The sequence below is a fragment of the Balaenoptera borealis genome, assembly GCF_965194805.1.
Source record: "Balaenoptera borealis genome assembly, chromosome: 18".
Lineage (NCBI taxonomy): Eukaryota > Metazoa > Chordata > Mammalia > Artiodactyla > Balaenopteridae > Balaenoptera > Balaenoptera borealis.
In genome coordinates this window covers 5,363,619-5,390,106 of record NC_138877.1, presented here as the reverse complement: position 1 = coordinate 5,390,106, position 26,488 = coordinate 5,363,619, and the positions used below count along the sequence as shown (strand labels likewise).

At 45.6% G+C, this 26,488-nt stretch overlaps 1 protein-coding gene across 3 annotated transcripts in view; it reads right to left on the bottom strand.

Annotated features, from left to right (window-relative positions):
* The window catches only part of WASF3 (WASP family member 3), a 97,852-nt gene that overhangs the window by 19,104 nt on the left and 52,260 nt on the right, over positions 1–26,488 (bottom strand). For all 3 annotated transcript variants that reach the window (XM_082365087.1, XM_082365088.1, XM_082365089.1), the window contains exons 3-5: positions 24,834–24,976; positions 3,651–3,785; positions 1,378–1,531 (exon numbers count right to left, since the gene is read on the bottom strand). In XM_082365087.1, coding sequence (XP_082221213.1) covers positions 1,378–1,531; positions 3,651–3,785; positions 24,834–24,966 — 422 coding nt within the window. In that variant the 5' untranslated portion in view covers positions 24,967–24,976. The remainder of the gene's footprint in view (positions 1–1,377; positions 1,532–3,650; positions 3,786–24,833; positions 24,977–26,488) is intronic.

Genomic DNA, 26,488 nt, shown 5'->3' with positions numbered 1-26,488 from the left:
CCATAAAACTGAGTAAACACAATATATATAATATATAAAGGTCGATTCATTTTTTTATGCAATTAAACATTTTAAATCACCACAAATATTTAATCATGATCTTGAATAATCAAATACAAGTGGTTCACTGAGTTTTCTGGGTTTCTTTTTTCCTTTAGAACAAAATATTTAGTGAGGTTTCTTAGGAAAATTTTACTAAGTTCTCATGGCTCTGGGCTAATAAGTAAAACTGAAACTGCCCCAGAAAAATGCCTAATGAACAAAAGCAAAGTCACAAGTTTAAAACGTTAGGCTTACAATACCACTATTCATCTATATCTTTAAGTGAGTGTGCTAAAACCTCCAGAAAAGTACGCTTGTTTCATATAAAAATGTGGTACCCTGGTCCTCTCCCATCATGGTTTCCATGGAATCTCTATTACCATTTTTTGGAGAATCTTTCTGTCCATGCTGAAAGAAAGGGATGCAGTCTGAATTACTGCTTTACTAGCAGAGCTGCAACAAAGGGCAGCTCCAAACATCTCCTTTTGGACCCTGCGAAAAGATAGTAATTCAGACCCAAAAAACCTCTGGGCACTCCCTGAGAAGGGCCACCGGGGGCAGGAGGGCAATAATGGATGTGAAGGACGCAGTGATTTCAGGAAGGCCTTTGCAGGGGTACTACCCAGCAGCGCTAATCCTGGGGGGGGGGCCGTGGGGACCCCACCACCAGCCTGAGCTCATCAGAAGCTGGAGCAGTGGGCTTGACAGCGGGGTGAGAAGACAGGGAAGAACAGAAGTACATGAAGCGGGAAAGAACACGCTGACGTGGCAGGCGGCAGGAGAGGAGTTCTAAAGAGCATTTTTAGTTAGTTTCTTAATATTCATTTTTTGCACATTTTCTATTCTTTTTCCTGGAGGTTTGGTCCTAATAATGTGTCCTACCACTTCACACAGAAGGTTAATTTCTTGACTATATATTCATTCTTAGAAACCTCTAATGCTGCAGAACATGTTTTTCTGAATTCAGTAACAAATGTCTGCAGGGCTGAAATGCTGAGACAGGTGTTTTGCTGCATTAGAACTGAATTATGCAGTTCCTTTAAACTTGATTTTGAACGTGAGGAACAACACAACCACACAGGGTTATTACGTAAAGTGCCCACTTCTGCTTTAGATATCTGCATTTAAAAGCTAACATGAGAGCTCCCACTTCTCTTGGTAAACTTATTTATATTTTGAAATACTCAAACTTTAGCAATTCTGTAAATAACTAATTTCATTGTGGATAACACCGCAATTATCATTCTCAAAGTCTGAAAAGATATTTTCACCGCACTGCTCGCCTCGCTCAACTTATTTACACTGCAAAGGCTCTGGGGATACACAAAGCCATACCTGTATGGCGTAAGGATATTCAGAGGAGGTGGTTTATCACTCTGGTTGTAAATGTCAGCAACAGGATTAGGAATGCTGTTCTTTGAAACCACCTGCTGGTCTTGGACTGTGGAACTTTTGAAAGCTTTTTTCATGTTGATATCCTGTAGTGACACTATTTAGAGAAAAGTCCCCAAAGTCGGGTTATATGGAAATATTTTAGAAACAAGTATAATTTGACTCACAATCATAAACATCTCCTAGAATAGCCAAATAATGTCTTTTATCGTTCACTTAAAACCATGCTTAAATAGTACATGCATTCCCTCCCTCTGATAAACAACAGTTATCTCTGTAAGTCATGTCTTTCTTTCTTTTGTAGCGATATAATGATTTCATTGAACCTAATATTAGAGCATCATTCTTTACTTAAATAGCATTTCTCAGAAACCACAAAGGAATAGAGTTATGAGTATAATAGGAATGTAAACACAATACCCCTGGGTATCTTAGGGGGGAAAATCACTCAGTTAACCAGTTTAATTACAATACATGTGGGAAATACTTCTGCAAAAAACACACAAATGTAAAAAGTGCATTAAATTTTTCTGACACTAACATTAAGGAGAGAGGGCAAAGCTTTTCAACATACCTGTAGTCCTAGCAATTAAGCAGCATGATACAAATCTACACTAAGGAATGAGAGAACCAGGCTAATTATACTCATTTCTTGAGTTTGTACAACATGTTACATCTCAGGTATCAACTCATCTGACCTCGACACAGACTTTTTGAGGTGGGTAAACTGTTGCATTAACCCACTGGACCAATGAAGCTGACAGTCAGGGGTGTTAAATGACCTTTCCAAGGTCACCCGGCAGAACAGTGGCAGGCCCAAGTACAGCACAGATTTCCTAGCTCAGTCGAGGGATTTTTCTACAATTACATCCAATGGCAAGGAAAGTAATAAGGTAAAATCTTGATTGGAAAGAAATTTTAAGGATATGAGACATGCTGTAGAATCTCATGAGATTTAACCTACAGACTAACCTTCTCCAGTGTAAGGTTTATCACAAGTATTACAACTGCAAGAACCAACAAAAAACTGAAGAAAGACAAATATTTTTTAAAAAATCACTTGTGATACCATTTGAAAAGCGAATGATTGATTTAAAATGTTAACAATTTCTTATCTGAATAGACCAAGTAGCTATTCAAATTTTTATTTTTTAAAATAAGAGATAAATTTTAAAAATCAGATTAAAAAGAGCACAGCTTCAGTTTGCTACTTATTGTTGGAAAAGTCAGTAAGAATGTTCATAACAGATATTAAAATATCAATGTTCTACATTTCTGTTAAATTTTTAGTTTGCTAATTTAATTTTGACCTTTCAAAAAGATGTGAACATGAGAAAACATATTTTTCTTTTAAAATGATGAGGGATGAATTCCATAAATAACTATATTAAAAAAAAGAAAACCTTCACTTCTTATTAATACTACTATTAAAAGCCTAGTAGAAAAATCAGATGCTAGGATTGTTTTAATGCAACAAGAGAAATTGTTAAGTACCCTTATATAAAGGTAAAAATAACTTTTAATCTGAACGTTTTCTTCAAAGTAAATATAAAATGGCACATCTTGATTTTGGGGGGCAGATTTTTTTCCAGTCTAATTTCAGTCTTTTGTTCAAAAGAGACAGCAAGTGTAAAAATTTTTAAAGGAACTGTTGAATATTAATTTTGTTGAAACTACCCCAATTTCAGGGTATGACCATCAATTAACTATACAGCGCCTGTCAATATTAAGTTTGTTTTAAAACCCTGAAGCCTAGAGGCCTTCAGTAAACGCTATTTCTGGGTAGTTTTTCCAGCAGGACCAGCAGGATGTCTTAGAAGCATCGGCTGTAAGGAGGGCAGCAGGTGATGGCCCACCCTCCCCCTTAGCTGGACAGAGTCTGTGATCTTTAGGTAAGAAATTATCTTTACAATAACTACCAATAACCTCCATGAGGACTTCTAATACTGAATGCATTCAAAGAGTCCTTTAAAACAAATACTACGTGTGTAGTTTATTTAAAAAGAGAGTGTGGCACACAAGGCAGACAAGATAGGACTCTTCTAATTACTAATTAACCCCATGTTGTGGCTTTTCCCCCTCACTGTTCTTCTAGGAAAAGACAAGATGAAGTAACAGCATACGACCCCAAGGAAGAAGCAGGAATTACCCTGCGATTAACCACTCCCATCCTGTCTGCATCATTTCCAGCTCACAGCTCTCATGCAATTACCTACCCTCTTCCACTGTTGAATCCAGCTGGGTGACTTTGACAGCAAGGCGATCGATTCTGTCTTGAAGGGAATTTGCTCGGATGTAGAAGTTGTTGGCCTCATTAAACAACTCACCAAATATGTCTTCAGCATGTTTGCCTGGAGAAGGAACACATGGGGAAGGCCACCTGGTCAGAACCCACATTCTCACCCAAGCCAAACTCCGATCTCAACACGTGGGGTTTTGTGCAAATGATCACAAAAATAAAGTATCACAGCCAAAGGCCTGTAGAAGTTTTCAAAATTTATTAGGAATATTCACACATATCTGAGACTGACCCAAAGTTGTACAATTTTAAAATGCCCCCAAATAGTATAGAATTTTTACTTGATTGTTACATGAGCTATCCCACAAGTTGCTTTCCATTAAACTTCTTTAGAAAAAATTACTCTCTCATTTTGCATGCTTTATGTATAAACATCTCAGGACCTATGGTTTCCTTTTACTTCCCAACGTAATTCAATAAATCGTGTTGTTTTCTAAACTTCGGATTTTACCTCATTCACAATCGGAAATGTTAGGCATCTTATATGGTGCCGACAACTTTCCAATGGCATTAACTTCTTCTAATTCATATTTAAAAATCTAGGTATACAGTGCTGACTCTGGCCCTCCCTAAAAATCGACATGTTGAATTCTGAGTTAAATTTTTCTCTGTGGATCACCTCTTCATGCTTGTGAGTGCTAGACATACTTCCCAATTTTTCTTAAAGTGTAATTAATAACATTCCTGTAAGTTTAACAAGCAAGATAGGAATCAGTATCTGCTTACAATGAATTTCCAAATCCGAACGCTATTCCTTTATTCACTCAACAAACATTTAATAACTGCCTACCGAGTGTACAAGGCACGCCTGCATCTTCTCTCCCCGGACAGAGATACCACTATTTTTTTTTTTTTTTTTTAACTAGACTTCATCTTTTAGACAGTTTTAGGTTCACTGAAAAACTGGGCAGAAAGCAGAGAGTTCGCATATAACACCTGCCCCCCCACACACACAGCCTCCCCTGCTTTCAGCATCCTGTACCACATGGCACATGTATTATAACTGATGAACCCACACTGACATGCCATTATCACCCTAAGTCCACAGTCTACATTAGGGTTCACTCTTGGTGTAGTACATTCTATGGACTTTGACATATATATAATGACGGGGATCTACCATTATAGTTATCATACAGAGTAGTTTCATTGCCCTAAAAATCCTTTGTGCTCCAGCTATTCACCCCACCCCATCTTGGCAACCACTGATCTTGCTTTTACTGTCTCCATAGTTTTGCCTTTTCCAGAATGTCATATGATTGGAATCATATAGTATGGAACCTTTTCACATTGGCTTCTATCACCCAGTAACATGCACTTAAGGTTCCTCTGTGCCTTTTCATGGCCTGATAACTCATTTCTTTTTATCACTGAATAACATCCCATTGTCTAAATGTAACACAGTTTTATTTATCCGTTCACCTACTGAAGGACATCCTGGCTGCTTCCAGTGTTTGGTGACTATGAATAAGCATTTGGGTGCAGCTTTTTGTGTGGATCTAAGTTTTCAACTCACTTGGGTAAATACCAAGGAGCATGACTGCTAGTTTCTATGGTACGGGTATGTTTAGCTCTTTAAGAAACAGCTAAACAGTCTTTCAAAGTGGCTGTACCATTCTGCATTCCCACCGGCAATGAACAAGAGTTCCGGTTGCTCCACATCCTTACCAGCACTTGGTGGTGTCAGTGTTTTGCGTTTTTGCCACTCTAATAGGTATGTAGTGATATCTCGTTTTAATGTGCACTTCCCCGATAACATATGACGTGAAGCATCTTTTCATGTGCTTGTTTGCCATCTGTACATCTCCTCTGGTGAGGGGTCTGTTCAATAAAAAGTCTTCACAGAAATTACATATGTTTTTAAACACTGTAACTAGACGTGGCGTCCAGAGTTAATGTCTGTTTGCTGCCTTGTCAACTCTTTCCTGAGCGAGACGTGTGTATCTAACCACCTCACAGACACCTCCACATGGATGTCCTGTAAGAATCTCAAAGCCAGTACAAGGTCTCATAGGAACTCATGTTCACGTTAACTCAAGCGTGCATCCCCACGTGGAAAGGCACCGACCACCGCAAACGAAGCCCAAGCGAGAACAGTCATCCGTGACAGCTCCCTCCCTCCACGGCCACTGACACCAAACCTCGGCCCCTTACGCCCCCAACCCCTCGGCTCTGGCCCTCCTTGTTTCTCGCCCGAATTACATCCACAGCTTTGTCTTTCTGCCTCCGGACTGACCGTCCACCCTCAAATCCGTGCAGCGTGCTGCTGCTGTGCCAATCCTGCATGGCGCCCAGCAGCCTAACGCCACCCCTAGGGCTCTCGGCAGGACACGGGAGGCCCTGTGCACCTCAGCTCTGCCCCTTTTCTGGGCTCCAGAAGAACGCACTGCCGAAACCCGCCCCACTTGCTCACAGACCCTGTTAGTCCTCCTCAGGTTCGAATCCGTGCGCTGTCACCTCGCTCAGAAGAAGCGGAAGGCCGGTTACGGCTCAGAAGGTTCTACGTGGTCCGGCTCCTCTGCCTCGCGGGCCCCTCCCCTGCTTCCCTCTCCCTCCCACGCTCCACGAGGACCACACGGGCCCCTGCTGAGGCTCAGCCGCGCCGGCCACGCCCGCCCCCGCTCAGGCTCACAATCTCCTGTCCCTCCTGCCTGGGCCACTGCTGCCATCCAGGTCTAGAGCCAGGGTCACCTTCTAAGGGAGGCTTTCTCCAGCAACTACAGCTGACGGCCATCGCCTCCCGCCCACACTCACAGACGTAAACACACACACACACACACACGCAGCCCGTCCCTGCCGTGCTGGATTCTTCTCCCGAGCACTTACCACCACGTAATCAGTTACACACCCGTACTTATTCATCCTCTTTCCTGCCTGGCTCCTGCCACGAGGACATACCATCCAGGAGAGGAGGTCCCTCCTCGGTCTGTGCGCTGCTGTTTCAGTCGCCAAGGTCTAGAGCGTGCCTGGCTCATCACAGGTGCTCAAAAAGAGTTTTGAATAAACGAATAAAAATGCAGACACTTAGGGCTTCCCTGGTGGCGCAGTGGTTCAGGATCTGCCTGCCAATGCGGGGGACACGGGTTCGAGCCCTGGTCTGGGAAGATCCCACATGCCGCGGACCGACTGGGCCCGTGAGCCACAATTACTGAGCCTGCGCGTCCGGAGCCTGTGCTCCGCAACAAGAGAGGCCGCGACAGTGAGAGGCCCGCGCACCGCGATGAAGAGTGGCCCCCGCTTGCCGCAACTGGAGAAAGCCCTCGCACAGAAACAAAAACCCAACACAGCCATAAATAAATAAATAAATAAAATTATTAAAAAAAAAAAAAAAACTTAAAAAAATGCATACACTTAAAATCAATCCTTCAAGATGCAGACTGGGGTCTGTGAGATCAGAGGCCCCTCTCTGTGTTCTCAAATACAGTAAGTCCGCTACATACGAACCTTCAAGTTGCGAACTTTCAAAGATACGAACATGCGTTCCCAGGTCCAGTCATGTAAGTTAGTTCACGTGTCTGGCGTACATTGTCACGTGCGTGCATCCTCTACAAGTGGCTGTGCTTTTGTGTACCTTACTGTGCGGTACTGTATAGAGTACAGTATCTTTATTTCAAGCCCAGGATGTCCGGAAGCAAGTGTAAAAGCAGCGGTGATGGAGCTGGTACTACTGTACTTTTCAAGGTCCTGTCCTGTAAGATTAAAAATGTTTTATTTTTTGTGTTTGTTTTTTATGTGTTATTTGTGTGAAAAGTATTATAAACCTATTACAGTACAGCACCATATAGCCAACTGTGTTAGCTGGGTACCTAGGCTTTGTTGGATTTATGAACAAATTGGACTTACGAACGCACTCTCAGAACAGGACTCGTTAGTATGTCAGCGACTTACTGTACCCAAAGGACGCCTCAGTCACAGGACGCATCACATGCCCCTATTCTTGTCTTTATTGATGGAAGTCCTTTAAGGGTGTGAGCCACGCCTCATCTGTATTGCATCTCTGCGCTGTCTGTGCTGAGTCCGTGCTCAGTATCTCTTGAATAAAAGCACATAACCTGTAGCAGTGTTTTCTTGTTAACAAGGACACAGCCAACAAAGGCTCCCTGCTCATGCAAGTTCGGGAAATGCTGGACCAGAAGGATTAAACGTGTATCTACGCCTCAGGGCATCTTAAAATCTTTAATACACTCGTGTGTGTTAGGATTCTGCAGGAGAAGCCCCTAGCACACCCCATTTTCAAACTGACTGGGCCTGGAAACACCAGAAACACCTTTCAGAAATACTGTTTTCTGAAGCCCGTTTGGGAAAATGCCTGCCCGTTCACCGGGATGACCTGTAGACAAAGCACCGTGTTCCGAATGCTTTAGATCCAAGTCTAGCAGTTGTTTATTTGCAATGCCAGACATAGTCAAAATGGAACCAACTGATTTCTGTTTTTCTACTTGCCCATTCATGGTTAAAAAAAAAAAAAAAAAAAAATTCCAGTGCAACTCCAAAAAAACCCCTTTCCCTTCAACTCTGCAGAAATCCAATTAATAGGGACAGTGTATACCACCAAGAATACAGGCATATACAGCACAACCTCTTGCAGAAGAGACATCAGCGTTCTCAAAGCACAGCAAGCACTGCTGAGAAGCACACTCTGCTAGATGCTAAATAAGTTGAAAAGGGTCAATAACACGGGCCCTTTACCTTCCATGCTTAATCTTATTTGAAAAAAACATACGACTGCTACTATACTCCCATTGGAAGTTCTCAATTTATAAAAAGAAACAGAAATTAAAGACTTGCATACTTAATCTTTTCCAGCTGCTGAAAGCTGACAAGTGACTAAAGAGAAGGAAATGGAAGAACTATATTTTCCGATGAACAAGAATAAAGTGTTGCAATTACAGCATTCAGTTTTGCAAACTGCAACTTATTCCAAAAGCTTAATTGTACTCACTCTTCCAGCGGCAAGTCCAATAATAGCTAAACTAAAATAATTCTGAATTGAATTAAAGACCACACAGAGGTAAGCACCATTTATTCATTCTTTACTGACAAAGAATCCATTTACAGATTTATTAGCACCACCATGAGCTTATGTCCAAGTGTGTCAGGTCACGAACTGTGCCTCCCAACTGCCAAAGCATCGAAATTACGTGTGGATTTTCCACTGTATTTAGGATTTTCGGGAAACAATCAGTGTGTCTGTGAGAGTCCTTTCTGCGAAACAAGGAGCCAGTCATGACGAGGTCCTTCAGAAATTTTAATCCGTACACCTAGCGCCTTGATCTTGGGTTCGTCACGATTTTGCCTTTCCATTTTCCACTAAAAGGAACGAGGCTCCTTGAAAAAATGACTGATTCTAGGGATGAGGGTGAAAAAGTACAAGATGCACTTAGAATATCTTGGTGTGCTTTTCAAAAAAAGTAAAGAAGTATTCAGAGAGTGGTGGGGACATGTCAAAAGGACACAGGAGCCAGCATGAAAGGGTCCCACTGGCCAAGTCTGGGAAAATGTGAGTACTAAGACAAATAATCAAGATGACGGCTTATAACCCATGGAATAAGAGTCCAAGAGTCCATACTGTTGTAAATAAACAAATGAGTGAATGAATAGCAGGGAAAGAAGTGAAAGCACTTACATCAGAATTCCAGCTAATAAATGTAGAAGAAATTAGGGAATGACAAACATCACCATTCTGTAACCACCCCAATAATAAGTGCTTTGGGCAAGAATCATCCATGGATGCTAAGACCACTGGGTAGAACCGGGACAGAACACAGTCTCAGCGTGTCCGGGAACGGGACAGAGCACAGTCTCAGCGTGTCCGGGAACGGGACAGAGCACAGTCTCAGCGTGTCCGGGAACGGGACAGAGCACAGTCTCAGCGTGTCCGGGAACGGGACAGAGCACAGTCTCAGCGTGTCCGGGAACGGGACAGAGCACAGTCTCAGCGTGTCCGGGAACGGGACAGAACACAGTCTCAGCGTGTCCGGGAACGGGACAGAACACAGTCTCAGCGTGTCCGGGAACGGGACAGAGCACAGTCTCAGCGTGTCCGGGAACGGGACAGAGCACAGTCTCAGCGTGTCCGGGAACGGGACAGAGCACAGTCTCAGCGTGTCCGGGAACGGGACAGAGCACAGTCTCAGCGTGTCCGGGAACGGGACAGAGCACAGTCTCAACGTGTCCGGGAACGGGACAGAGCACAGTCTCAGCGTGTCCGGGAACGGGACAGAGCACAGTCTCAGCGTGTCCGGGAACGGGACAGAGCACAGTCTCAGCGTGTCCGGGAACGGGACAGAACACAGTCTCAACGTGTCCGGGAACGGGACAGAGCACAGTCTCAGCGTGTCCGGGAACGGGACAGAGCACAGTCTCAGCGTGTCCGGGAACGGGACAGAGCACAGTCTCAACGTGTCCGGGAACGGGACAGAGCACAGTCTCAGCGTGTCCGGGAACGGGACAGAGCACAGTCTCAACGTGTCCGGGAACGGGACAGAGCACAGTCTCAACGTGTCCGGGAACGGGACAGAGCACAGTCTCAACGTGTCCGGGAACGGGACAGAGCACAGTCTCAGCGTGTCCGGGAACGGGACAGAGCACAGTCTCAACGTGTCCGGGAACGGGACAGAACACAGTCTCAGCGTGTCCGGGAACGGGACAGAGCACAGTCTCAGCGTGTCCGGGAACGGGACAGAGCACAGTCTCAGCGTGTCCGGGAACGGGACAGAGCACAGTCTCAGCGTGTCCGGGAACGGGACAGAGCACAGTCTCAACGTGTCCGGGAACGGGACAGAGCACAGTCTCAGCGTGTCCGGGAACGGGACAGAGCACAGTCTCAGCGTGTCCGGGAACGGGACAGAGCACAGTCTCAACGTGTCCGGGAACGGGACAGAGCACAGTCTCAGCGTGTCCGGGAACGGGACAGAACACAGTCTCAGCGTGTCCGGGAACGGGACAGAACACAGTCTCAGCGTGTCCGGGAACGGGACAGAGCACAGTCTCAACGTGTCCGGGAACGGGACAGAGCACAGTCTCAGCGTGTCCGGGAACGGGACAGAGCACAGTCTCAACGTGTCCGGGAACGGGACAGAGCACAGTCTCAGCGTGTCCGGGAACGGGACAGAGCACAGTCTCAGCGTGTCCGGGAACGGGACAGAGCACAGTCTCAGCGTGTCCGGGAACGGGACAGAGCACAGTCTCAGCGTGTCCGGGAACGGGACAGAACACAGTCTCAGCGTGTCCGGGAACGGGACAGAACACAGTCTCAGCGTGTCCGGGGACGGGACAGAACACAGTCTCAGCGTGTCCGGGGACGGGACAGAGCACAGTCTCAGCGTGTCCGGGGACGGGACAGAGCACAGTCTCAGCGTGTCCGGGGACGGGACAGAGCACAGTCTCAGCGTGTCCGGGGACGGGACAGAGCACAGTCTCAGCGTGTCCGGGGACGGGACAGAGCACAGTCTCAGCGTGTCCGGGAACGGGACAGAGCACAGTCTCAGCGTGTCCGGGAACGGGACAGAGCACAGTCTCAGCGTGTCCGGGAACGGGACAGAGCACAGTCTCAGCGTGTCCGGGAACGGGACAGAGCACAGTCTCAGCGTGTCCGGGAACGGGACAGAGCACAGTCTCAGCGTGTCCGGGAACGGGACAGAGCACAGTCTCAGCGTGTCCGGGAACGGGACAGAGCACAGTCTCAGCGTGTCCGGGAACGGGACAGAGCACAGTCTCAGCGTGTCCGGGAACGGGACAGAGCACAGTCTCAACGTGTCCGGGAACGGGACAGAGCACAGTCTCAACGTGTCCGGGAACGGGACAGAGCACAGTCTCAGCGTGTCCGGGAACGGGACAGAGCACAGTCTCAGCGTGTCCGGGAACGGGACAGAGCACAGTCTCAGCGTGTCCGGGAACGGGACAGAGCACAGTCTCAACGTGTCCGGGAACGGGACAGAGCACAGTCTCAGCGTGTCCGGGAACGGGACAGAGCACAGTCTCAGCGTGTCCGGGAACGGGACAGAGCACAGTCTCAGCGTGTCCGGGAACGGGACAGAGCACAGTCTCAACGTGTCCGGGAACGGGACAGAGCACAGTCTCAGCGTGTCCGGGAACGGGACAGAGCACAGTCTCAACGTGTCCGGGAACGGGACAGAGCACAGTCTCAACGTGTCCGGGAACGGGACAGAGCACAGTCTCAACGTGTCCGGGAACGGGACAGAGCACAGTCTCAGCGTGTCCGGGAACGGGACAGAGCACAGTCTCAGCGTGTCCGGGAACGGGACAGAGCACAGTCTCAGCGTGTCCGGGAACGGGACAGAGCACAGTCTCAGCGTGTCCGGGAACGGGACAGAGCACAGTCTCAGCGTGTCCGGGAACGGGACAGAGCACAGTCTCAGCGTGTCCGGGAACGGGACAGAGCACAGTCTCAGCGTGTCCGGGAACGGGACAGAGCACAGTCTCAGCGTGTCCGGGAACGGGACAGAGCACAGTCTCAACGTGTCCGGGAACGGGACAGAGCACAGTCTCATCGTGTCCGGGAACGGGACAGAGCACAGTCTCAGCGTGTCCGGGAACGGGACAGAGCACAGTCTCAGCGTGTCCGGGAACGGGACAGAGCACAGTCTCAACGTGTCCGGGAACGGGACAGAGCACAGTCTCAGCGTGTCCGGGAACGGGACAGAGCACAGTCTCAGCGTGTCCGGGAACGGGACAGAGCACAGTCTCAGCGTGTCCGGGAACGGGACAGAGCACAGTCTCAGCGTGTCCGGGAACGGGACAGAGCACAGTCTCAGCGTGTCCGGGAACGGGACAGAGCACAGTCTCAGCGTGTCCGGGAACGGGACAGAGCACAGTCTCAGCGTGTCCGGGAACGGGACAGAGCACAGTCTCAGCGTGTCCGGGAACGGGACAGAGCACAGTCTCAGCGTGTCCGGGAACGGGACAGAGCACAGTCTCAGCGTGTCCGGGAACGGGACAGAGCACAGTCTCAGCGTGTCCGGGAACGGGACAGAGCACAGTCTCAGCGTGTCCGGGAACGGGACAGAGCACAGTCTCAGCGTGTCCGGGAACGGGACAGAGCACAGTCTCAGCGTGTCCGGGAACGGGACAGAGCACAGTCTCAGCGTGTCCGGGAACGGGACAGAGCACAGTCTCAGCGTGTCCGGGAACGGGACAGAGCACAGTCTCAGCGTGTCCGGGAACGGGACAGAGCACAGTCTCAGCGTGTCCGGGAACGGGACAGAGCACAGTCTCAGCGTGTCCGGGAACGGGACAGAGCACAGTCTCAGCGTGTCCGGGAACGGGACAGAGCACAGTCTCAGCGTGTCCGGGAACGGGACAGAGCACAGTCTCAGCGTGTCCGGGAACGGGACAGAGCACAGTCTCAGCGTGTCCGGGAACGGGACAGAGCACAGTCTCAGCGTGTCCGGGAACGGGACAGAGCACAGTCTCAGCGTGTCCGGGAACGGGACAGAGCACAGTCTCAGCGTGTCCGGGAACGGGACAGAGCACAGTCTCAGCGTGTCCGGGAACGGGACAGAGCACAGTCTCAGCGTGTCCGGGAACGGGACAGAGCACAGTCTCAGCGTGTCCGGGAACGGGACAGAGCACAGTCTCAGCGTGTCCGGGAACGGGACAGAGCACAGTCTCAGCGTGTCCGGGAACGGGACAGAGCACAGTCTCAGCGTGTCCGGGAACGGGACAGAGCACAGTCTCAACGTGTCCGGGAACGGGACAGAGCACAGTCTCAACGTGTCCGGGAACGGGACAGAGCACAGTCTCAACGTGTCCGGGAACGGGACAGAGCACAGTCTCAACGTGTCCGGGAACGGGACAGAGCACAGTCTCAACGTGTCCGGGAACGGGACAGAGCACAGTCTCAACGTGTCCGGGAACGGGACAGAGCACAGTCTCAACGTGTCCGGGAACGGGACAGAGCACAGTCTCAACGTGTCCGGGAACGGGACAGAGCACAGTCTCAACGTGTCCGGGAACGGGACAGAGCACAGTCTCAACGTGTCTGGGAACGGGATAGAGCACAGTCTCAACGTGTCTCCCCATAAGATACTTACTAGTTACATAGGGGATAAAGCTTTACAGTAGAGAAATCCACAGACAAAATGTTAACCAAGCAATCAGAGTTCACGGGGGCAGTTACAGGACAAGCCAGTAACGTGTGCTTCCAGATAAAATGCCCTGAGTAGGTGTCAACCCTCTGTGACAGTCCTGAGAACATCTTAAATCTAGTCATGAGGGAGCATCAGGAGATACAGACCAAGGAATGGTCCATAAAACCATGGCTGGTTCCCCTTAAAATGTCAAGATGTCAAGTCATAAAAGTCCAGACAGACTGAGGAACTGCTCCAGATTAAAGGAGAAAGATAGAAATAGATGTATGTTTGCATATATGAAAACTATGTATGTATGTGTATGCATGTATGTACACACAGAGACACAGGAGGGGACAGAGGAGAAAGCAGGGCAGGAGGAAAAGAGAGGAATTTCTGAGAAAAAGAAAAGATGAGGTAAAATAATATATGGGTGAAAGTTTGAGAATTCTTCGTACTCTTTTTGACCTTTTTGTAAGTCTGAAATCATTTCAAAATTAAAAATTAAAAAATAAATTTATTACAGTGTCTGTAATAAAGTCCAACTGCTTCTGAATTCCATAAAATAATGTCATAATTATTGGGCCCTAAGTTATTTTTTTTTCCTTTTTAAAGTTTCACTTTTTTCCTACTATGAAAGTAATCCATGCTTATAAGAAATGTAGAAAATATGGAAACGTAAACAATAGGAAAAACGGCCCAAAGTCCAATCTAAGACAGCAACTGCTAACACTCATTTCTTTTGTCTTTGTTGTATTTATAAGTGTGTATAAAAGTTAAAAAAAAAAAAAACATAGTATACAGCCTGATTCTTTGAAATGTCTTTGTGGGTATATAAAAGTAACACAAGCTCATGGTAGAAATTTTGCAAAACTCAAAACAGTAAAAAGTAAAAAATGTCACGCATAATTAACTACAGTGAACTTTTTTGTATACTTGTTTACAATACTCTAAGCATTTTATAAGAACGAAGATAACAGATGTTGATTGTTATGCATTTTCAGCTTATTCAGCAAATATGTATCAAACACCCACTGTGTACCAGGCACTATCTAATCACTTGAAGAAATACAGCAATGAACACAGCTTTTATTATATACAGACAATACCACACAGACTATAAACAAACAGACAGTCCATCACGTGACAAGTGGTATGACGAAAACAAAACTGCAAGAGAATATGGTAGGAAGTGGGTGACACTCAGGTGGTCACAAAAGGCCTCTCTGAGAAGGTGACGTTTGGGCGGACGGTGGCTGGAGGTGAGGGGGCACCTTCCAGGCAGAGACAGGCTGCAGGTGAGGACAGCGTCAGGGAGGAGGCGAGCGGCGGCGGAGGACAGAGAAAGGGATGCCCTTCCCTTGCGGTGGGGGGACCAGAGTGGGGCGGGCAGGTCACACAGGGCCCCCGTACAGCGGGGCTGGGGCAGCTGGGACCAGAACTGCGGCAGCAGAGGTGGCAGCAGGTGTGCGGATTCAGTACACACTGTGAAGACACAGGAAGAGAGAAGGGAAAGACCATGGCGGCTGGAAGAGCAGAGCCCCCATCTGCTAAGATATATGGGGGGGAAGAGAGAAGAAAATCACGTTGCACTTGAGATGCTTCCGTAAGCAGCTGTACACACAAGTTTGAGGTCTGGGGAGAGGTCGTACGTTTGGAAGCCGTCAGCGTGAAGGTGGTATCGGGCCACGGGCAGATGAGGTGGCCTGGGGACCGGGAGCAGGGGAGGGCTTGTGGCCACACCCTGGGGCCGTCCAACAGGTGCAGGACGGGAGGAGCACGGAAGGAGATGAACACAGAAGAGCTCGTGCGGCAACAGACACCCCGAGGGTGCCGGCCCGGGGCAGGTAAGGAAGCCCTCCAGGACGGGGGGGAGTTATCAGGGGTCGAATGGCACTCAGGCATCAGGCCACACGTCTGAGACTGAGCACCGGACTTAGCAATGTGGGCGTCACTGTGGTGACACTGACAAGCACAGTCTCAGGAAAAGATGCGACAGAACTTCAGTGGGGACAAGAGACAAGGAGGCGAGTAAAGGCAGGAATGGTTCTTTCAAGGAAGCTTGCTGTGAAGGGAGCAAGACATGGGGCTACGGGGAGAGGATGACCTGAGGGTGATTTCTCAGTATGTTAACATTCGGTAGGAATGATGCGGACGGAGGTGGGGTGGAGGACACGGGAAAGACGGAGCTTAACCCAGTCCTGGAGTGAGTCCTGGGGTCAGCACTGTAGAGCAGGGTGGGCAGGACGCGCTGGTGCACAGCAGATCAGAGGGCTGATCTGGCAGGAGGGGGGTGTTTGGTTCTCCCCTGAATGCTTTTATTTTCCCAGTGAAATAAGCAAACCACCAGCTCAGAGTTTGGGGTGGAAAGAGAAGATGTGAAACAGGCATCTCCGGGCGGGGAAGACTAATTAGCGAAGGAATTACGGCAGGACTGCGGAGCAACCCTGAGTGCTCACCCGAGGAACGCTCGTGATGTTACATCTCTCTTCTTTCCTGATATAAGCACTTAAAGGCACAGATTTCCCTCTAAGCACCTCTTTATGTTAATCCCACAAATACACTGGTGATTTTGTGTGTTCATTACCCACACAGTTAGAGACAGTTTGCAATTTCCTTTTTGATTTCTTCTTTGACCCGAGGAGTATTTTAGAAGCTACTGCTTGATTTTCCAATATGCGAGAATTATCTAAAAAGGTTGTTATAATTATTTTCTCATTAACACCATACTCTTTATGGTATCAATCTTTTCAAATGTATTATTTTCTGGCTAAGCGTATGTCCCATCTTGAGGAACATTCCATGTGAACTGAACATTAGAAGAATGTGCATTCTACAGGTGGGAGTTTAGTGTTCTGTAAAGGTCAATTAGGTCAGACTGGCTGGGAGTGTTGTTCAAGATTTCTATATCCTGGTAAGTTGTGATTCTCAGAATCTGTCTGTCTTTCCAAATTTGGGGGCAGCGGTTTGTCCTGTGACCTCAGTTCTCCGATGGATCTAAGAGAAGCTGGTGGACTTCGGTTTGTTGAGCTCTTTTCCTGTCGTGCAGGCGGGAGCGGCTTCTAAGCTCCTGAAACGCCGGGCTGCAGTCATCTGTGGATCCTGTTTCTACTAACTTCTCTTTCTCTTAATTATGACTCATGCTTTTCTCCTTTCCCATGTGTCTCCTATTTTAATTTTTTGCTGGACAACATGTGTAGAAGACTAGTCAAGAATGAAGTAGACAATGTTTACTCCTGTGAAAGGTGCTGCGTCAAGGAGGGACACGACTGAACCCGGGAGGCTGGTAATCACAGTCGTGGACCCGAGAGGAGAGTGACCGGTTAGGACAACTGTAGAAGACAACAGTAAAATCCTTGAAAATCTTCCCTCAAAGTGTTTAGATGATAATAACAGTGTAAATCACAACCATCAGAAAGACACCTGTAAGTCACTGGAGACACGCTACCATAAGCCTATGAACTCATGAAATGGGAAGAATACCGATGATAAAAGCAGAGAGGTTTGATGGCAGGCTGGACTGAACATTCGGACGTGGCTAGCTCTCCACCTGTGCCCTGAAGACTTAGTCCACACTTAAATCCTGCCATGTCGCAACCCGGCCAGGGCAAGAAGTGAGAAACGGCCCCCTCGTCATTTCTTCTGTTAAGGAAGTGTTTCCGATGTTCCAGGTGGGGCGGTAAGAGCTTGGATTCCTAACGGTCCTGCCTTTGTGGGGGACTCTTATTATACTCACCTCCAGTTCTACGGCTGACGGAGTTGTGCCTTATACTTTCCTAAGTACACATTACTCTTACCTCTCTTCACTGGCTTCCTATTTTTATCCACAAGTAATGCAAATACTTATCTCAGATTGAAGCAGTAAACTTTAAAGAATTCGTGCTGTTTCTTCCAGTCAACTCTGTCCACTACGTTCATACGTTTTCTCTTAAAGTGCCTCAACCCAGCCTTAACCTGCATGGAAAGGAACTTGTGATCTATTTCTTGCATATACTGTGTTTAAATCTTCCCTTTCACTTCAAAAATCCCATCTGGCTAAAAACATCCAAGAAATCTATTTAGTGCATGCCTTCAAAATACTTAAATCTCTATTCTGACTAGAACTGCACTTGGTATAATCAATTAATACAACCCTGAATTTCAGATCCAATTACATAAAGCAGATGTATTACACTGCAAGCCCTCAAGGAAGCATTTTTATGACGATCTGGCATTTGGTTTGATACGAGACATAATACACACCATAAGGAGTAGCAATAAAAATAATAATCACTAACTAAAATCTGAGAAGAAAACAGAATTCTTCTCATTTATACAAGTACTCAATGTAGAAATTAATAGAAAACAGATTTTGTAATAACTTTTTTCCAAAGAGACTCACGTTTAAAATTAATGGAGTCTCAAAATTTTATACCACTTGTAAGAACGATCTTAGCTCTTTGTGAGGAAGTCTGATGACCTATAAGACGTAAGAAATCTTAAAAAAAAAAAAAAAAAGGTGCCAAAAAAGACTAGCGATGTATGTACCAGTTTTATACAAGAATTATGACAGTGCCTCCCTGACAAAGAAACATACGTACGTCCAACAGCAAGATAATGGTTAATGATACTGTATCAATATAACACAGTAATCTCTAGCTATTAAAAATGTATCTTAGAAGAATCAACAAAGATGTTTACTATATACAAGTGAGTATAGGCTACAAAACCATATGTATGAGGTATCATTTTTATACTGATATATACAAAGCATTATCAATGATTTCCCCTGATTAATAAAAAAATTTGTAATTTTTTTCCTTTGTGTTGTCCTGTGCTAAGTTCTCTATATGATCTTATTAGTACCATCAAATACAACCAAAAACTTTGGGGCAGGGGAGGCACCTAAGGTCTAACTCCTTTGCTTGTGACATACTCTTAAGAAAGGAAAAGGAAGACAGCTATAATCACAAGAACGAAGCGAAAGAAGTGGAAACCAGCCCGGGAGGTATTGAAATGGATTTGCGTCATCCTTGGCACAAATGCCCCATTTCCTTTTTAAAGCAAACTATATTAAAATTACATTATAATATCAGTAGGAATTTGATTGCAAGACACTGTAATTTTAATTGAGCCACTAGCTGATAAGAACAAGAGCACTCAGATAATTAATCAAGGAACACGATGAAAAAGCACTCCTGATTTAATGTTAATTGCTATACTAAACTGTCATTATTTGAAGAAAAATATATCAATATTCCATTACTGGAAAACCTAGTGACACACTAATTTTTTTTCAATGAAGTAGCTGATTTACAATATTATTTTAGCTTCAGGTATACAGTATAGTGATTCAGTATTTTTACAGATTATATACTCCATTAAAAGTTATTACAAGATAATGGCTGTAATTCCCTGTGCTGTACAATATATCCTTGTTGCTTATCTATTTTATACGTAAGCAGTTTGTATCTCTTAATCCCATACCCCTATCTTGCCCCTCCCAGTGGTTACCCCATTAGTAACCACTAGCTTGTTTTCTATATCTGTGAGTCTCTGTTTTGCTAGATACATTCATTTATTTTTTAGATTCCACATGTAAGTGATATACAGTATCTTTTTCTGACTGACTATTTCACTAAGTATAATATTCTCTAGGTCCATCCATATTGCTGCAAATGGCAGAATTTCATTCTTTCTTATGGCTGAGTAATATTCCACTGTATATATGTACCACATCTTCTTTATCCATTCCTCTGTCAATGGACACTTAGGATGCTTCCATGTCTTGGCTGTAGTAAATAGTGCTGCTATGAACACTGGGGTGCATGTATGTTTTCAAGTTAGTGTTTTCATTTTTTCTGGATATAAACCCAGGAGTGGAAGTGCTGGGTCATATGGTAGTTCTATTTTAAGTTTTTTGAGGAACCTCCATACTGTTTTCCATAGTGATTCACCAATTTATTGATACATTCCCACCAACAGTGTACATATCCTCACTGACATTTGTTATTTGTAGACTTTTTGATGATGGCCATTCTGATAAGTGTGAGGTGATATCTCATTGTTTTGATTTGCATTTGTCTAATAATTAGCAAAGCTGGATCTATCACCCTTCCAGACTTCAGACTATACTACAAAGCTACAGTAATCAAAACTGCATGGTACCAGCACAAAAATAAACACATAGATCAATGGAAAAGAATAAACAGCCCAGAAATAAACCCACACACTTATGGTCAGTTAATCTACAACAAAGGAGGCAAGAATATACAATGCAGAGAAGACAGTCTCTTCAACAAGTGGTGCTGGGAAAACTGGACAGCTGCATGTAAAAGAATGAGACTAGAACATTTCCTCCCACCATATACAAAAATAAACTCAAAATGGATTAAAGACCTAATTGTAAGATGTGAAACCATAAAACCCCTAGAAGAGAACATAGGCAGAACACTCTGTGACATAAATCACAGCAATTTTTTTTATCTGTCTCCTAAGGCAAAAGAAACAAGAGCAAAAATAAACAAATGGGACCTAATTAAACTTAACAGCTTTTGCACAGCAAAAGAAACCACTGACAAAATGAAGAGACAATCTATGGAGTGACAGAAAATATTTACAAATGATATGACTGACAAGGAACTATTATCCAAAATATACAGACAGCTCATACAACTCAATATCAAAACAACCAACCAACCCAATCAAAAAATGGGCAGAAGACCTGAACAGACATTTTTCCATAAAAGACATACAGATGGCCAACAGGCCAAGTAACACACTATTAACCAAAACCACTTTAAAAAGTGGCTTTCCTTCTCCCTCCCACTCCCCTCCCCACACCGTCACTCATATTAGAAGTTAGTAACACTCAAAGGAAAAAAATCTGAAAACTACTAAACACGAATTTTTTATTTTATTGGACAAAGCTTTGAAAGCTTTTGATACTTATTCTCTAATTATAAGGCTGTTCAAGTTACAAATTTCCTCTTCTTCATTTCTATGACTGTTTCTTATACTCAATACCAATAAGCAATATTTTTTCATTGAAAACAAACAATTCCCTGAAAAGCCTGGGAAATATCTAATTCTGACAAAATTTCTGGCCCTTTAAAGTCAAGTGTCTGGTTGGGATGTAGTGGGAGCACCATAACTGGTAAAAACCTAAAGATTTCCCCAAAGTTACGCAGAGTCACTGGGGCTTCAAAGGCCTATTTGGTACCAGGACCAGGTTCTCTTGTTTGATGTAAAGTTATTTAAACCCTCATGACCCTGAACTGTTCCCCCATAGATGTGATGAGAATCAGAATGATCTGGTGAATCGGGCCCTCAATTGCTAGTCTTCCTTTTTGGAAAAGACCAAAGAAATTCCTTCTGGCCCCTTGGTCTGTTCTTCCTTCCTTAGACCCACTAGAGGATTAGTTACTCCGGATTACGGCAGGAGGACAAGTCTCCCAGGACAAGTCTGCTGCTCAGGCAGGTATGACCACTCTAGGGTCAAGGCAAATCCCTAAAGTTCCCCTTGGGATTCCCCCAGGATGGCATTTGTAGACAAAGTCTAGCCTCCCTCTGTATCACTTATAGGAAGTTCAGACGACTGTACATCACCTGTCCTAATCTGGGGGTGGAGGCGCTGGGGGCAGGGTGGGCAGGGTCCTACTGAATGACGGACGGTCAGAAACTCAAAGGAATAAAAAAATTGACTCTGTTTTGACTTTATCTTGAAAATTAATCCTCAGCAATAGACGAATTTTAATATGACAGACTCATACTTTCCTGAAACTTCACTTTAAAAATAACTGATGAATGATTAGAAAATTAGAAAACAACACAAAAACTCTACTCAATGCTCTGTGGTGACCTAAGTGGGAAGGAAATCCAAAAGGAGGGGATATATGTATATGTATGGCTGATTTACTTTGCTGTACAGCAGAAAGTAACACAGCACTGTAAAGCAACTATACTCCAATAAAAATTTAAAAAAAGAAATCTATTTATGCCCAGGAAAAAAAAAAGAAAAAAACATTGTTTTATTGACTTATAAACATTCTTTTAAATTCTTATTTTCCTTAATTTTAGATCATAACATTTTTTTTTGCATATACCTTTTCTCATCTCCCATATTTCCACTCAGTGGGAAAAAACCTACAAAAACTAAAGATTCACCCAAAATGTAGATGTTACTCATCATGTGCGAGAGTTATGGGTCATAACTGCAAGTTGCCTATTGTATGACCATATTGACGTCAATTGTATATGCTTTTGTAACTTCTAAGTAGGGACCCAGTTGACTTTATTTGCTGTATGCTGCACCTAGAGGAGCACCGAGTGAATAAACAGGAATAAATAAATCACTGGTTATCAGTAATTTGCTGCTCCACCACCAATTAACAACCATCCTCGTTTTCTGAAGTTGCACCCTTGGCTCTCGCGCCCCCGTCTTCCCTGGGCGGCGAGCACAGGGCACCTGGGCACCTGTGAGGGTCTCTGCCGTGAGCCGGCCACGCGGCTCCTTGACCGGGCGCAGGGCCATCAGTGCAACCCTCCTGCCTCGCCGGCCCGGGGCCTCGCTCGTGCCCAGCGCCTCTTTCTCTCCCCGCGCCCACCTGCCTTTATTCGCCTGCTGGCTTCCTCTAGCTCCTTGCAGCCTCCCTCCACCCCCCGCAATAACAATGCAGGCCTGCGATGGCCACCGGGCCCTCTCGGTCCTGGACCACACCCCAGCGGCAGATCCCACGATAAACGAGCACACGCGCTGTGTCTTAGTTCGAACTTCCCGACAGAACACGACTGGCCCAGACAGGCTTTTCGATCCAGACACGCAGCATCTGACTTCGTAGGTCACCCCGATCACCATCCCTGCAGCGATTCCTAGCATCTTCTGTTCAAGCTCCCCCAGTGACTCTAGCAGAGAATCAGGGCTGAAGCAGGCCGACTGGGGTGGACTGTCCTTGAGGCCAGGACCCATGCCTGGTCCAGTCATGAGGCTAGAGCAGGATGTGTGTACAAAACGTCACCACGGCTCCAGTGGTGCACTGTTTCCTACTGCTGCTGTAACAAATTTTCACAACTTCAGTGGATTAAAACAACACAAAATTACCATCTTACAGCTCTAGAGATCAGACGTGTGAAATGTTACCACTGGGCTGAAATCCAGGCCCTGGCAGAGCTCTGTTGCCTCTGGAGGCCCCAGGGGAAAGTCCAGTTCCCGGCCTTTCGCAATGTACAGAGGCCACCTGCACTCCTTGGCTTGTGGCCTCTTCTCCTGTCTTCGGAGCCAGCAACGGTTGATGGATCCTTCTCACATCCTATCACTCTGACACTCCTTCCTCCCACTTAAAGGACCCCTGGGATTACACGGGGCCCTCCAGACAGCCCGGGATAACCTCCTTCTCATGAGGTGAGCTGAGAAGCAGCCTTAATCCTCCCCTTGCCCAGTCACACAGCACGTCTGCGGGTTCCCAGGGTGAGGATGCAGACGTCCTCAGAGGGGCTGTGATCATTCTGCCTACACACGGACTCTACAGAACAAAACGTACCCTGTGGGTAGTTTCACTTAGAAGACACTGTGGCCAAGCAGGCACCGCTGATGTAACACTGTGCGTGAGACGTGGTGTGATTATTAAAACCTTAACAGTTCATGTTGGTTTTCATCACTTAGACCTTATGCCAATAGACGTTTCAGCCATAAAAAAACAAGAGACTAAAAAAACATTCTTACGGAAATACATGAATGCACACAGAAATACTTTCACCCTTCAATAATTTACAAGGTTATCCTCCTGTAATTATATGAATTTATACATTTTACCAACAACCACTACCAAAAATCAATTATAATTAGTTCAGATTCCAGAAGAAATCTATTTTGAAGCACATTTTAAGCAATTTCCAAATTACTTTTGTTTAGCCAATGATTATAGACACAATACATCAAAAATATATCAATAATGATGTGCTACAATTCTTTTAAAGAAAAAAAAAAAAACTCATCCATAGTGTTTCTTCTTCAAAACAAATAAAAGCACTTGAGTTTTTTTATAAAACCACTCTCCCCTGCTTGACGCGGCCAGGATGTGAAATTTCATGGAGGGTTTTCTCGTTATTAACAGAGGTTCTGAAAATTTAACTGTGAAAACCTGTCATCCAAAATGCAGTGTGAACCATCTAAACCGAAAAGGAGTGGGACGAAGTGAGAAAATAAGATCACGATGTAAATGTAAAAGTTAGGGAGAAAGACTGCAACTTCAAAAAGCTTTGAAGGAAAAGCATTTCCATGCATATTTGAGTCTTAAGAAATGGAATATTTCTTGGGTATTTCATATTAATGTTCAAAATTAGAATAACAGGGAGTCCTCTCTTCCTTATGCTTGTGTTTGCGTACATTTCTATAATCTGTGTATGTAATGTGTACGTGGCACTGCATACATGTAACCAGCGACTCATCTGCTGACCTCAATCTGGAAGTCAGTACCTGCATTTTAACCTTTAGTAGGTTAAAATCAGCAAGTCTCACTAGCTTGGGGCTTGATTCTTTGATTCATTTGGAATATTATTCAACCAACAAACATGTACTGAGCCTCTATTCTAACGCCGGGCATGTCACAGGTGTGACCTAGTTTTCAATTCATTACACTGAAAAGAAATCAGTCCTGTCCAAGTGTAATGCATAATTCACGTTTTTTTAAAATGCCAATTATTTTATCCTCATTTTTAATTAAGCTTTTAAAAATGAACACTACTTTAAGTCTACACATTTGGTGGTACCTAGTAACTTGTGAACTGGTCAATGCTAACTAACTTCATCACACAAAGCTGGTATCACCAGACCAGTGAGGGGGCCACAGCTGATTACATGCTGGGAAATTCAAGAGGGAGGGTGGGAGGGAGGGAGGCTTTCTCCTTCAGAGCTGCAGCCTCTTCTCTGGACAATCACATAACTACTGAATTGAAATCAATTTGCTAAGTTTGTTAAGATTAATGTGTCACTGGTAATCAGAAGAAAGGAGTCCCGAGGCAAGAGCACTCACTCAGACTGCTCAGCTGGCGTACGATGGCGGCCAGGGTGCTGTTGGTCACACACTCGAGCTCACTGGGGATGCCCTCGGGCAGGGTTCCCCGGCACACGTGCCGGGGTTCGATGTTCCTCTTCACTAAAGGCATGGCTCACAACCTGAAAATTACAAAGACAGTTTTAAAAGCTCATATTCACATTTTAACAAGCCTAGAGTTTCAACTCCCTGGAAAACTGACTCTTTCCCAGGAATTTGCATTATCCTATCATTTCTATGTGAGAGAATCGGCTCAATATGCAACAGATGTCGAATTACTTAAATGAATGCCATAGATTTCAAAGATATATGGACAGCACAATCCTACTTTTATAGAAAAAGGATGTATGCAAGATTTCCAGTTAAGCATGAGCGACTGAATACGTGCATTTTTTACCTTCCCCCCACTCTGCTAAGATGACAAGAGAGAGGAACGGCACAAGCCCACACGTACTAAGAGAGGGAAGGACACAACAGCCCAAAACCATAGGCAGAGCTTACAGACTAGGACACGGGAAAGGCCGAACCTGGGCTGCAAAGGAGGGAGCAGGACGGAGCCCATCTTCCTGGGCGAAGGGTCACCAGACACTCAGGAAAGCCCTCCCCATTATCCTGGGAATTCAATCCACTTCTCTCCTCAAAAAGTACCTTATACATCCAATGAAATCTCAACTTTTCATTTAAGGAGGTATACAGAATTTCAAGCCTACCACTTATGCAACAAATCTACTGCTCCCTACAACAGGAGAAAACCCAGTGACTGGGATACTCTGTCACCCTGACAGGGTGACCACAAGGCCCAACTCACAGGAGCAGCAACCCAGAAAAGCCAAGGACCCTGGTGGCGTCTGAGCAATCAAACCGGCCCTGCAGCCTCGATCTGGAATTCTCGTTACATGAGACAAATAATACCTTGTTTAAATCACTGTTGCTGGGTGTTCTGTTACTGAATTAAATTTATTCCCAACTGGTACAGCGGCTCACCTAAAGAACCCGGAACTAGCGAGGCACACGGTAAATCTTTCTTTCCTTCCTCCCTTCTCCATTACCTCTGTTCACGCATTCCATGAACACCTGCTGAGCACTGACCCGACACCGGACAGTGTGCAAGGTGACGAGGACCCAGTGGTGAGTGAAACAGACAAGGCCCCTCCCCTCCGTGGAAGTGAGACATCGGTCCAACCGCCCAGGTCAGTGGACTCAGGTTATGAAACCCCCTGGGGAACCCTGGGCAGCCTCTCTGTGGACGTGACTGCTGACTGACATCAGAAGGGTGGACAAGGGCTATCTCACAAGGGCTCTAGCAGAGGGCGAAAGTCGGGGGCAGCTGTAGAGGAAAAGTTCTGCTCAACTGGCCAGTGTTTTTATTGACTATTTCCGCCTCTTGCCCATTAAGGTGCTGGTTGAGCACACCGACCACATCTTCCAACCCAAATACTACTTCACCAACCTAGGTGCACAGCCTGTGGTACATCACTTCACCCCTCCATGCCTTCCTTTCCTCCCCACAAAACGGGGATCACAACGGGACCTACCTCACAGAGTGAGGACTTAATGCGTTATTACATAACAAACCACTTGGAACAGGGCCTGGCACATAGGGACACTCAAACAATGTGACTGATTATATTAAT